The 13,696-nt window shown below is 48.2% G+C and overlaps 1 protein-coding gene across 1 annotated transcript in view; it reads left to right on the forward strand.

Annotated features, from left to right (window-relative positions):
* LOC138491098 (probable cation-transporting ATPase 13A4) overlaps positions 1–13,696 on the forward strand; it is a 1,104,196-nt gene that overhangs the window by 501,310 nt on the left and 589,190 nt on the right. Inside the window, exon 9 of the mRNA XM_069617413.1 lies at positions 6,570–6,698. Coding sequence (XP_069473514.1) covers positions 6,570–6,698 — 129 coding nt within the window. The remainder of the gene's footprint in view (positions 1–6,569; positions 6,699–13,696) is intronic.

Genomic DNA, 13,696 nt, shown 5'->3' on the forward strand with positions numbered 1-13,696 from the left:
TACAAGGCACAGGCAATTGATCAGAATCACACACACCTGACGGCCCTTTGCCTTCCACACAGGGATAAAAGATGGAGCAAGAGAGCACAGTACGAGCAAGGCAGACTGCACAACGAGACAGCTATCAAGACCCGACAGTTCAAGAGGAGGAGAAAGGTGGCGAATATCAAGAGGCTGACGAGGAGAGACATGACCTTGCCCTTTTTGACAAAACCCAGCAAAACCTCCCTGGAAGGAATCGTAAGACGAAGAATAATGGCCCAAGTGTGTTGCAGCAGATGTCAACCGTACACGCAGTGTATCTGCGCTGATAAGTCAGAGTGAGGGAGCCTCCTGCTACCGTGGTACTAGCCTTGACTCCAGCTGCAAGAAAAGCCAAGGGGTTCATCACAGCCAGTGAGACGAGGGGAGAACCGATAAGAACTGAGGTGTGATGAATAAAAACTGCAAAGTGGCACAATGAAAGAAGTTCAAAGAAATGTAAGATTGTAAAGGGGAGACCAGCTACAAAAGGGGACCAGCACCACGTGGGTGCTGCTCTAAGAAACACTGGCCGATCCCTACTTGCGTAAAACTACAGATACCAGAAGGCCGTAGGAGAGCCGCCAAGATAGGTCAAAGTGGTGCTACAGGAGGTCAAGCAAAATGCCTGTGCAGTCGAAAGCCTTTGGCCTAAGAACTGTAGAGAAAACAAGTGTGAATGTGAAGTTGACAAATGTGAACCCGGCTGAGTAATGTCCACTGGAACTGTTCAAAAAGACATTAAGATTTGTGAAGGAAGGAAAAGCCATAGTGAACCCGCAGGAGGCAGTCTGAAAGGAAAGAGGGTCAGCGCCTGCAAGAGGGGGACCCAGGCGGTGAAGAATTCTCACCCTAAGTAAAACAAGGAAGCACACTTTCATTTTGTTGAAAGAACTTTTTGTTTTGTTATTGAAAAGTCATGTCCTCGAAGGCAAGAGACTTTCAAGTGAAATGAGACTTGACCATCGACGGCCCTGATAGCTGCAAGTGGAACTGGTGTCTCGTGCTGGGTAAAGCTCAAGCGTGTACTGTGCTCCAAGATTCCACTTTACACCGTGCTCGAAGTGTGGGGAAGGGAGACTCAGGCTACCGCATCCTGACATATTATTTGTGAAAACTTCTTTCTTTTCTTGCAAACTTTCCCACACCCTTTTTGTATTAGTTGTAAGGTTTGGCCATCGGGTTCTTAGTATAGGCCCTTTTTTATTTGACACAACGCCACCAGGAGTGCCTTATTTTCATTTGATGGTCGACGCTTTCTCCCATCTAAGATTTCGGTTTAGATTAGGTGTTTTTGCAACCTGCATACAGTTTACTAAACACCCTTGAATTACTTGTGTCTGTCTTTACTGTTGCCACCATGGGTTCCTTACATGTGGTGTTAGGAGTGGGATGTGACTCAATTGAAACTAATTGGGGGACACTACAATTTGAAAAACTTTGTCAGAGAGCCTGTAGCCCTTCCATCTCCACCAAGGAATCAGTAGGGTTTGATAGCTGTAGCAGTAGGGAAGCTATTATCCCCTGTGGGAAAAGAGGAGTGATTTCTACAGACTTGGTTTTGGTACCCCCTCTGGGGTGCTCCATCTGATAAGCCCCAAAATCTGGCTTAGCGTGGAAGTTTGGGATAGATGTCTTAGCAGGCGTTATTGACCTAGACTTTCGTGAAGACGTGAAGGTTCTCTTATAGAATCATGGCGTAGTCCCTTTTGAGGTATGCCGGGGAGACCAAATTGTGCAGGGTATTCTGGAAAGGTCTGTTCCCTCAATTCAAAGAAAGCAAATCGGAAAAAAAAGAAAGAGGTAACTTAGGCTTTGGAGAAGCTGATAAATCTCTTAACATCGAGGAAAGTAAAGGAGAAGAGCCCACCATCTATCCCGACCTAGCCTTTGCCCAGCGAAATGACTGAGCCCTCGCTGAAGTTTTTTTTACAAGCATTTCCAGAAGAGGAAGGCATAGAGAAGGGAAGTCCCTTTTTCTTCTTTAAACTTGGGTTACTTACACTCTCCTACTGTTAAGAAAAGCGTCGCATGGGCGCTGCGTACCTGAGCTTCCAGATGAGGGATGCAGAGAGGTAGCCAGTCTGTCTAGTAGTTTGAAGAAAAGGAAAGGTAACGCAAGGAACCAGTCCAACACCCACCTGTCGAAACACTAGGTCAGAAGTGTACTGGCTCCCAACGCCACGGAATGGGCGCTTCCCTGATTAGCGTGGCGTCAGTACAGTGCAAGCACTGGCAGGCAAGGCCAGCTGGTTCTTGATGGATGTGGTACGCTGTACTCTGTAGTCAGATGCTGATTTCAGGAGGCGTGGTCCAATACCCGAATGGCAGGCGATGGTCTTCGGTGGCAAGTTACCCAAGCAGAGACCAGAGACTGAGCAATGGCAATCCAGGAGGAATCAAGAAACAGGAGAGCACCAGGAAGCCTGTGAATAAAGGAACCAAGGAGCCTAGGAAATCCAGGGAGGCCAAGGGAACCAGGGAGGCCAAGGGAACCAGGGAGCCAGGGAGCCAGGGAGGCCAAGGGACCATGCAGCCCAGGAGAGACCGAGACCAAGAAGCACAAAACAGAATGCAGGGGCAGGAATTTAGCAAGAATTAGCTGAAGAGTGTAGCGAGTGATCAGGAAGCGAGCCGCATTGAAACGCGGTTTGTTTCCGTGATTGGGAGCCCTAATGAGGGACGTCAACACGACGAGGCTTACAATGCGTTGCTCCAGTGCCAAACGGACTGCGCAGATCCGTGAATACGGAGGCACCCAAGGAAACGGAGGCGGCGAGAGAACATGGCCCCCATAGGCGGTACCGAGAAGAGACCCTCCATGACTGTGCCGCCGGACCTGGCGACCCCGTCCCTCCAACCAGGTAAGTGGCATGACACCTACACACACACACACACACACGTTCTCTTACAGTTACACACCTTCTCTCACACGCATGCACAATCTCATTTCTCTGACACAGGCATGCACACACACACTTGCACAACTGCTCTCTCACAGACATACGTGCTCTCTCACAGATGTGCTCTCACAGGATCTCTTACCTCACTCGTGCACACACACATCCTCCCACAAAAACACGTGTTAACTTTTTCACCTCCCACCCCCCCATTCTCACGTCTTACACCCACTCTTACACACGCTCTCACACAGGCAGGTACACTCTTGCCCATCACACCCATGCACGCTCCTCTCATACACACACTCCTGTTCTCACACACATGCGCTCTAAGACACACACACTCTCCTTTCTTTATTTCTATCTTTCTCTCTCGTTCTCTTTCTCTCCCCGCTCTTTGTTTTTCTCTTTCTCTCCCTTTCCCCTCTCTCCTTCCCTCTTTCTCAGTCTTTCTCTCTTTCTCTTTCTCTCTCTCTCTCTCTCTTGCTATCTCTCTCTCTCTCTGACGCTCGTTCCCTCTCTCTTTGCTCCCTTTCTCTCTCTGTCATGTGTGGTGACGTGGAAGAACGTGTGCAAAGGGAACGGGGGGCAGTTGTGAAGTAGAACCTAAAAGCCGCCCTGAACGCCTCTTAGGATTGTGTGTTTGTGTTGGCATTTCTCTTCACGATTTCATGTCCCACATGTCCGAGGCCTGCTGTTTCCCGGGAACTTATTTTGGGCTCGCAAGTTAAGCATGGAAGGGCTTAAAGTTCCAGTGTATGGACTGACTTCCACATTCTTAGAGAGAGACCTAGGGAACTGTCTCTCCCTAGAAGTGAACTGAGGCCCTGCCTGTGGGGCACTAGCGATGAGGCCTCCCAGTGGGTGAGAGAGATTTCCTGACAACTAAAGGGTGCTTGCTCCCTTCCTTCACCCAAAGCGCCCTTCCCCCATCTCTGGACGGCCTCTAGAAGCTGCAAATCCAACTAGAATGACAAAGGAGCTCATTTCCAAAAATGGCGCAACGTGAATGGAACGCGTAAAAGCCTTGTGGTAAGGCTTTAACACCTTGCATTCACGTGCACCACATTTTCCATCATTTATATGACGGGGAGGAGGGGCCGAACACATCTTGTGTTTCTGCTGCTCCCTTCCTCTCCGCCATAGAAGTGCTCCAGCATATGCGTCGGCATGGATTTTCATGCTGGCACAAATGTTGAGAGTCCAGTGGGGTCCACCGGCTTTAAGCGCGAGTGACCAGCATAAAGCAGGGGCATCCATTTGGAATCCATTGTTCATGCTGCTTACCATGCTTGCATGGCGGGCAGCGTGTACAATTACATTTGAACGCTGCCTTCCATGCTCACATGGAGGGCAGCGTTTCATAGTAACTGTGAATGCTGCTTATCTGGCTCGCATGGAAAGACGGTGTACTCAATTTGCACGGTGGAATACAAAAGTGTAGGAAAAGAGCAGTGTACGCTGCCTTTTGACCTGCACATTTGCACTCCGCTGTGCAAAGGATGAAAATGTGTTGACTGGGACCTGGCTACCTGTTAGTACAAACGTGCCAGGTCCACTCTGTCAAACAACGATTCAGAGAAAAATGAGCTGCGCAGGGTTGAACTACTAGAGCACCCCTTGCGGTGGGTGGAATGTCTTTCTCATAAGCACGTCATGCAAGGACTTAAAAGAGCTGTTATGACACTTAGCCGCGCTCCCAACCGCACATGGCAGGTGTAGGGAGTGATGTGTGCAATTTAGGGTTATAGGCTTTAGATGTACAGCTGGACCAACCGAATAAAGGTCACCTGAAAACATTTACCCTAAATGTGTGTCTGTCCCATGGTAAGGAGGTCTGCCCAGGGCTCGCGAATGTAAACACAAACATTATTCGGGCACGGAGGGTGTAATCCTGTGAGATCGGAAGAGGGGCGTGTGAGGAATTCGACCAGGTTTAAAATATATATATATATATTGAATGATGGCAGATGAACTTCCGGAAAATGTGTGGGGCTAATCTGCACGCATAATCCGATGCTCCATGCACGACATACGCATAGACCCGTGCACACAGCCTATATAGACGCAGTCCCCCTTTCATATTTTGTTGGGATCTGACAGGTGGGAGTACACAAGGTGTCTCTGGAAGGGTTGGAGGGTGTCAAACCTTTCCCCTGCCATGGCCAGTCCAATATACTAACAAAGGGCCCATGGATCCACCCTGCCCTTTTATTCAGCCCTACAGCTGGTGGTAGCGATTAACATATGAATATAATGTACTTCAAATAGGGCCACATGGGGCCTGGCTGCAGAGGCTAACAAAGGAGACAGGAAACCCCAACACCTTTCATATGCACTGTGTCAACCTGAAGCCAGCACCCACTCTTAGTATTGATTGACAGTGACCTGTCATGTCTGGGACAGCTGTTTACAGTAGTCATCCCCGCAGGGAGATCCCATTCAGAAGGTACAAGTATGTGGATTGACAGCGCCTGATAATCTGGTCTCGCCTCAGCTTCAAGTCAGACCTGCTGCTTTAATCAGGGACCACCGAGAGCTCCATTGACCAGAGAGACCCTTCATTCCACAACAGACAGGACGATGGGTGGGACTTAGTACATGTTTTCACCCCTTCACTTTTTCTGTTGCAAAGCGCTCTGATTATGACCTCATATATACAGTAGATTGTTGGTGCGGACCCAAGATTGGTTCATTGAGGTAGGCTTAGCCTGCACCAATCACTGTGGTCCATTTGCTTTAAAAGAGGGTCGAGCCCCTCTTTTGGGCATACCATCTGAAGACTTTGCAAGGAGTAACAGGAAGAACGCGGCATTGGACTCTGGCATACAATCGTTACTGATGGGTTTTTCCCTATATCCCGCCTCCCTATTTTGCCTCGTGGCGCCTGGAAATACTTGTGTATAGGCGCCATACAAATGTCCTATAAATAAATACATTGTTATTACTTTTCCTGCTACCCTCCTGTCAGTAGCCAGAGAGCATCCTTTTCCTTCTTAAAACTGTCTGTCCTCTGCAGTCCTTTACAGGGTGGGTTGTATTTCATAGTGCTGTTAGAAAAATAGTCAATATTTTTACACAACCTTGACTGGACAGTCCCTTTTATCATTGGGTAATAATTGTATTCTCGCTGTGTTGCAACTAACAAACGATCCATGACCTTTTGCAGATAAGCCTGCCGTTCCGGCCACGTTACCAAAATTGGACAAGGAGGTTTAAAATGTGCTTGTGCTTCCAATCTGTTTGAATCCATTCTGGTGTACTAGCAGTGTGGGGCTGATTGATGGTTTACATGAGCCACTGAGTGATAACACCATGCAGGAATGAGTTCTGCCTGTGCTGAAGGCTGAGCGCCCTTAGGTAAGGTCCTGACAGATTGATAGCCACTACCCTGCATACATGCCAACCCTCCCGATTTAGGCGGGAGACTCCCGATTCTTCCATGAAAAATAATGCTATTTTTCACATTCTTCCGCCTAAAATAAATCTTTGCCCAATGCATTCCTATGGGAAAATCCTTGGCTCCCGATTTTTGTGACGTAATCTGCCATACAGGTGGGTTGAAATGTTGGCATGTATGTACCCTGTGACTGGAAGATCCTTCCACATCGGCAGACTGTAACCTGGCTTCCTTTTCCTTTCCTGCAGGTTTCGTTGGGATGGAGTCCTGCCATCTCGTGCCTGGGGACATCCTCGTCGTAACCGGAAACATGCTGCTACCGTGTGACGCTGTGCTGCTGAGCGGGGGGTGCATTGTGAACGAAAGCATGCTGACAGGTACATGGAAGGGGCTGGGGGCGATGAGCAGCACCTACACATACTCCTGGGCTGCCAACCACCCAAACCTATCATGTGCCTCTGCCTGGTGCGCTCCAGAATTAAGAACACTTCATTTGTTTATTTTTAAATCTAAATGCAAATACAAACACACCACAAATGAAACTTTTTCTTACTACTTGACTTCCAGCGGCATGCCACCTGAGCCATTCGTTTGTATTTATTTGTATTTTGTATTTGTATTTGTTTTATTTATATAGGACCACCAGGCCCGAGGGCAACCGGGCGCATATCTTAACAGTACATTACAGCAATGACATATAATCACAGTGGTAATAACAGTTGTGGCAGAGTTACAATTAGCGTTACAGATATGATATGCATCAACGAGAGCAGTAATGTGCGGGAGCAGTACAGAGTCCCAGCAGGCACGTAAGGAGTCAAGTTATACATAATCCAGAGGATGGTTGTTATTGTGCGGTAGCTAGCCAGAGCTTAGCTTTGTGTTTGAATAGGTTGAATGAAGGTAGATTTCTAATGGTGAGTGGTAGGGTGTTCCAGAGCTTGGCAGCAAGGACTGGGAAACTAATGCCTCCAGCTGTTTGGAGCTTGTATATGGGGATAACGAGACCTTGAGTTTGTGCAGATCTGAGTGCCCGCGATGGGATGTGATGAGTGAAGCGAGAGGCTAGATATATGGTGGCCTGATTGTTTACGCATTTTTAGGTGAGGGCCAATGCTTTCAAAGAGATCCTTGGGCGACTGAGAGCCAGTGAAGGCTCTTCCTGGTTTCAGAGATGTGAGCTGATCTGGGGATGTTAAGGGCAGTTTTAATGGCATTGTTTTGGGCGATCTGAAGTTTGTTGAGGTTACACTGGTTAGTCCCTTGATACATTGCATTACAATAGTCGACTTTGGACATAACCAGGGTCCTAGCCAAGGTGATGCAGTTCTGGGTGGTGAGGAATGGGCGGCAAGCTGTGATCGGCTTGCAGGTATAAGCCGAGGCGGCAACCACTGCATTGGTTTGTCGAGTGAGGGTGAGTGTGGAGTCTAGGTAAATTCCTAGGGTTTTGGTATCTTTAGATACTTTAATGGAATTGCCGTCAATATTGAAGGAGCTGAACGATGGGTTCAGTTTGCTAAGTCTCTGTTGCGTACCCAAGATGAGAAGCTCTGTCTTGTCATTGTTAAGGCACAACTCGTGTTGGGCCATCCATGCTTGGATGACTTGGTAAATGTCATTAAGGGCTTTGGAGTTGACAATGTAGTCACCAGTGATGGAGATGAGTATCTGGGTGTCATCCACATAATTAGTGTTGGTGACACCCAGCTAGTCGGACACATCAAAGAGTGGTTTTGTGAATACATTGTAGAGTGTAGGGGAAACACAGGACCCTTGTGGGACTCCACAGGGGACTGGTGTGAGATCTGCAGAAGAGGTAGGTGAGAACACTCTCATGTGCCTGTTGTCAAGGAATCATCTAATCCGGTTAGTTGCATTGTCTGAGAAGTGGGCAGTGGATTTCAGGTGCTGACATAGAATTTGGTGATTGACCAAATCGAAGGCAGCAGATAAATCCAGTAGGAGTAGAAGGGCCAATTTGCCGTTGTCTTTTAGGTCCTCGATTTGAGTGTTGAGGTCTAAAAGAGCGGTTTCTGTCCCGTGCTTGGGTCTGAAGCCAGATTGTCTGGTGCCGAGAAGATTATTTGTTTCCAGATAGTTCTGTATCTGTAGGTATGCTGCTCTGTTTAATATTTTTAGGAGGAAAGGGACGGTGGTGATGGATCTGTAGTTAGTTGATGTCTCAGGGTCTAGGGTCGGTTAGGAGAGGGATGACCCATGCGTCTTTCAGGTTGTTAGGTACCGTTCCAGTTAGGAATGAGGAGTTGATGAAGGTGGTTATAAAAGGAGCGAGGTCATGTGCCGATTCCTTGATGATAGGTGCCGGGCAGGAGTCACCTTGGCAGTTAGATGGTTTTAAGTTGTGAATAATGTTTTCAACCTCGGGGATGGTGAGTGGGGTGAGGCTGAAAGGGGTGTGAGAGAAAGAGGCCGTGGTAGTCGTAAAGGGTTTAGTTGGAGAGGTGGGTAGAGTGGTTTGTTTGGCATTAATTTTCGATTGCAGGGTGGTTATTTTGTTGAGGAGTGCGTTTTGGATGTTGTTGCACCTCGTACTGTCTTTACTGCAGATGTCAGGTGCAGGGGAAGGAGATTCTAATTCTTTTCGAATTTTAAATAACTCCTTCGTGTTGGATTCCGCTTGGGCAATACCCTGGTTGTAGGTTTCCTTTTTGGCTTGTAAGATCGCTTCCTTGTAGTTGTGGGAGGTGATGAGGAGGCGGTCTTTATTAGAATCACAAGGATGCGTTTTCCAAAGAGCTTCAGCCTTACGCTTTTCTTTGCGCAGAACTCTTAACTGCGGAGGGAACCAAGAGTTCAAATGGGCTTGTTGTTTGGCTTTCTGTAGTTTGAGCGGTGCTATAGTATCAATGGCTTTAAGCTAAGTTTGATTGAAGGTGTCTACTAAAACGGTGGGGTCATTGTGTTGAGATGCGCAGTTGTTCAGGATAGGAAGGATGAGGGTGAGTAGTTTGTCCCTAGTAATGTCTTTTTTGTTCCTTGTGGGAATTGCCGGAGCTATAGTAGGTGAGGTGTGAGGGTTGGTGGCTGGTAAGTGGAAGATGAGGATGTAGTGGTCTGACCAAGCACAGGCGTAGTTGGAGCTTATAGTAGTGTTACATTTCAGATCAGTGATCCAGTCAAGCGTTCTGCCCTTGATGTGGGTAGGTTCGCCAATGCGTTGCTGGAATCCTAGGTTAGCTAGGGTGGTAGCGACCTCGGTGGCCATGTGGTCCTTAGGGTCGGATAAGCCAAGGTTAAGGTCACCTCGTAGCAGCACCTGAGAGTTAGGCTTCGTATTGTCGGTCAGGATGGTGGTAATATCATCTGTGAAGGAGCCAAGTGGTCCTGGAGGTCTATAGAGAGGTGTATAGTTGCAGTATTAGTCGGAGAGAGGGTGAGTTTCACAGAAAGAGATTCTGCAGAGCTAAGTTCGATGTTAGGGATGGTTCTCAAAGAGATATTATCTCCATGTATAAACGCGACTCCGCCTCCTTTGCATGTGGACTGTCGGTCGACTCTGTTAATAGAGTATCCATTCGGGATGGAGAGGGCAAGAAGTGCACCGGAAGCTGCATGTAGCCAAGTTTCGGTAATGGCAATGAAGTCAAGGTTTTGGACGGTGATGAGGTCAGAGATGTCCAGAGTGTGGGCCGTGAGGGATCTGGCGTTGATGAGGGCGCCCTTGAGTTCTTTGATGGAGGTGGAGCTGTCAGGGAGGCGAGGTGGTGTTTTCTGTGTAGTAGATTGTGTGAACATGGTGTGGATACGCTGAGTGCATGGGACATAAGGCAGTCTGGATCGAAGTCTGAGATTCCTAGCGAGGAGAGTACATGGTTAATTAGGTGTGGGTTTGGTGGCCTAGTGTTGGAGCCACAGGGCCGGGTCATTGAGGTATGGGTTGCCTAAGATGTTGGTGCTGTGGAGCATGATGGGATGATGTAGCGTAGGGTAATAGTGGTTCGTCTTGGCAATGCTAATAGTGAGGGTGCAGAGGGAGGTAACAGGTACCCTATGATGATAATGTAAATAAGGTGACTGATAAGTGGCTGTGGCCGCATGTCGTGATTGGGATGTCCTAACCGTCTGTAAGGTGTAATGCGACTGCACTGACAGGAAGGCGGTGAGGTTTTATACAGTTTGGAAGTCAGATTAGCCAGGAGGTGGTTGCTCTGAAGTGACTAGCTGGGTGGGTACATGTGCAAAAAGGCAGTCAATTACTCAAGGCAGTTGCTCCAATATGGCCCACTATGTAGGTACATGTTGAGCCAGGTGAGCATGGTAGGGATCTGTAGGTGTAAAGTAGTGGTTTTTAACTTAAGGTTGGGTTGGACTGTGCACAATAGGCAGGCAGATTCAATTAAGCTAGAGTGCATACAGAATAGAGTAGTACAGTGTGGTATCAAAGACCATAGGGCCAGGCTAGTACGGTGCAGTGACAAAAGACCATAGGGCCAGGCTAGTACAGTGCCGTGACAAAAGACCATGGGACTAGGCTAGTACGGTGCAGTGACAAACAACCATAGGGCCAGACTAGTACAGTGCCGTGACAAAAGACCATGGGACTAGGCTAGTACGGTGCAGTGACAAACAACCATAGGGCCAGACTAGTACAGTGCCGTGACAAGACCATGGGACTAGGCTAGTACGGTGCAGTGACAAAAAACCATAGGGCCAGACTAGTACAGTGCCGTGACAAAAGACCATGGGACTAGGCTAGTACGGTGCAGTGACAAAAAACCATAGGGCCAGACTAGTACAGTGCCGTGACAAAAGACCATGGGACTAGGCTAGTATGGTGCAGTGACAAACAACCATAGGGCCAGGCTAGTACAGTGCCGTGACAAAAGACCATGGGACTAGGCTAGTACGGTGCAGTGACAAAAAACCATAGGGCCAGGCTAGTACAGTGCCGTGACAAAAGACCATGGGGCTAGGCTAGTACGGTGCAGTGACAAACAACCATAGGGCCAGGCTAGTACAGTGCCGTGACAAAAGACCATGGGGCTAGGCTAGTACGGTGCAGTGACAAACAACCATAGGGCCAGGCTAGTACAGTGCCGTGACAAAAGACCATGGGGCTAGGCTAGTACGGTGCAGTGACAAACAACCATAGGGCCAGGCTAGTACAGTGCCGTGACAAAAGACCATGGGGCTAGGCTAGTACAGTGCCGTGACAAAAGACCATGGGGCTAGGCTAGTACGGTGCAGTGACAAACGACCATAGGGGCAGGCTAGTGCAGTGACAAACAACCATAGGGCCAGGCTAGTACAGTGACAAATGACCATAGGGCCAGGCTAGTACAGTGCAGCGACAAGAGGCTGTAGGGCCAGGCAGTTATAGTGCAGTATCAGAGGCTAGAATAGTACAGCATTGAAGGCCATAGGGCAGGACTTGTACAAAGGGGCGACACACAGAGTGCATTATTTGTGCAGAAGTGATTTAAACCTATGCACATTGTACTCATTTGTTGGCGCTCTCAAACCACCGAGTTGGCTTTCATGCTTTTAACATTAGTCTGATTAAAGTTTTCATATTCAATTATTCTTTTTTTTATAAAAGTTGATTCCAGCACCATTGTTTAATTGAGAGAGACCTTGCAGGTGTTGGTGGGCCAGCTTTGTAGTTCAGGGATCTGTGTGGACCAAATCTCGCGAGATCCGCCGCAACCCAGAAGAGTTCTCGTGAGATGGGGGGATGCGCACGCACCAGGGGTGCGTCGCCAGGGGCACGCAAGTGAGAGCACGAGTTCCCATTGATGTGTGCTTCCTGAACACGTGTTTCATTTGAATCTTCGCCCATTGACTGAGTTGTATAGACACTTGCAGAGTGTTCAGCTATTTCTTTCACTGGTACTCACCGATACATAATTGGTGACAAAGAAGAAACACAGACACCAAATGCAAGGTGCAACACCACCACCGCCACCCTTTTGACTGACACCAGGTGGGCCAGCGATACCATAGCTACAGTAGGTACACCTTAGTGGAAGCTTTGAATGGAGCTGGATTTGTGCCAGGGTGAAAGAAAGCAATGCTATTGCGCACCATTGGTGTGGAAGGACAACAAATATTTTCAGGATTAGAGAAACTACTGGAAGAGCGGATAACCACCAGTTCTCCATCCTTTAGATGTTTCACTCCACCTATCCTCACCTCCACCCTTTGATGTACCACTCCTCCCACTTCCCTTTACTACTCCCCTCTCTTCCACCCTCCTCTTCTCCACCCACCACTACTCCCCCCCTTCTCCCACCACTAAAAAAAAAAACACACACACACACACACGCACACACACACACACACACACACACCCCACCCACCCCTACCCCCTCTCAAAACGCTATGCCCTCCTGCTCAGCTCTTGGTCGACCTCCTCTGCAGACCTCACCGAAAAACCCTCACCTCCAGTTTCTTGTCACTTGCTTAAATCTCCCTCCCTCAGTTGTGATTGGCCATTTTTTCCTAGCCACTCCTGTTCAATCCTACCCTCCTGAGAGGTGTATGTGCAGGTAGGAGTCTTTAATTAGAGCCTAGATCCCCGCCCACTTTCTCCATGCACGCTAGTTCCAGAGCAGACATCATGTTGGGCCAGAAGGCAAGGTTCGAGTTCATTCCCCGTGATACTTCCATACACTATGACTCTGGGGAGGGTAAAGGGGTTGCTCCCTTCTATATCCCTTTTGGTCTAGGGGGATTGCCTCTTGTGTGGGTGCCCGCCAGTGATTCTTGTTGGCACTGCAGCTTCGTTGTCTGTCACAAAGGCTTGCACCTTTCCCCTGCTGCTCACTCTCTCTTGTTCGTTCGTTAGGCTGTTGAGCACTGGTGTTCCTTTGCGCCAAACTGGTCTGCAGGCCCCTAGACTGATTCACTGGGAGACTGGCCAGTTCCTTAGTCTTATGTGTTTGCTTAATTTTCCCAATGGCCTTCTTTGGTGTCAAGGTCTCTGTGAGGTGTCAGTAATGCGAGGCGGTCAACTGCTTGCGTTTATCCCAAGATTAGACATTTCTTTAAAGAACAAAATTGGCTAATAAAGCCTTGCTATTCCTACTATATCAGGGAATTCCCTACCTGGTCTAGAGGCTAAGGGAATTACTCCTAACATAAACACACTGGCCCTCACACTAAACATCAAAACATTCAAAGGAAATAAAAAACATAAAAGAATGAACAGTATTTAACCAGTATTTTGGATGACCTTCACATGTCCTGGGTAAATCGTTTCCCCAGGGTTTTCCAAAGTCAATTCCCCAAATGTTCAAAGGAAAAGCAAAGTCTTGAACCAGTTCTTGTGGGTTCCAAGCCAATGCAAAAGTTCATAAAACAAACTCCCACTGGTAACAATTCTTCAGCGTTCAGTTGAAAAGATCCACTT

The sequence above is a fragment of the Ambystoma mexicanum genome, chromosome 10 (genome assembly GCF_040938575.1).
Source record: "Ambystoma mexicanum isolate Mex_15411 chromosome 10, UKY_AmexF1_1, whole genome shotgun sequence".
NCBI classification, from domain to species: Eukaryota; Metazoa; Chordata; class Amphibia; order Caudata; family Ambystomatidae; genus Ambystoma; species Ambystoma mexicanum.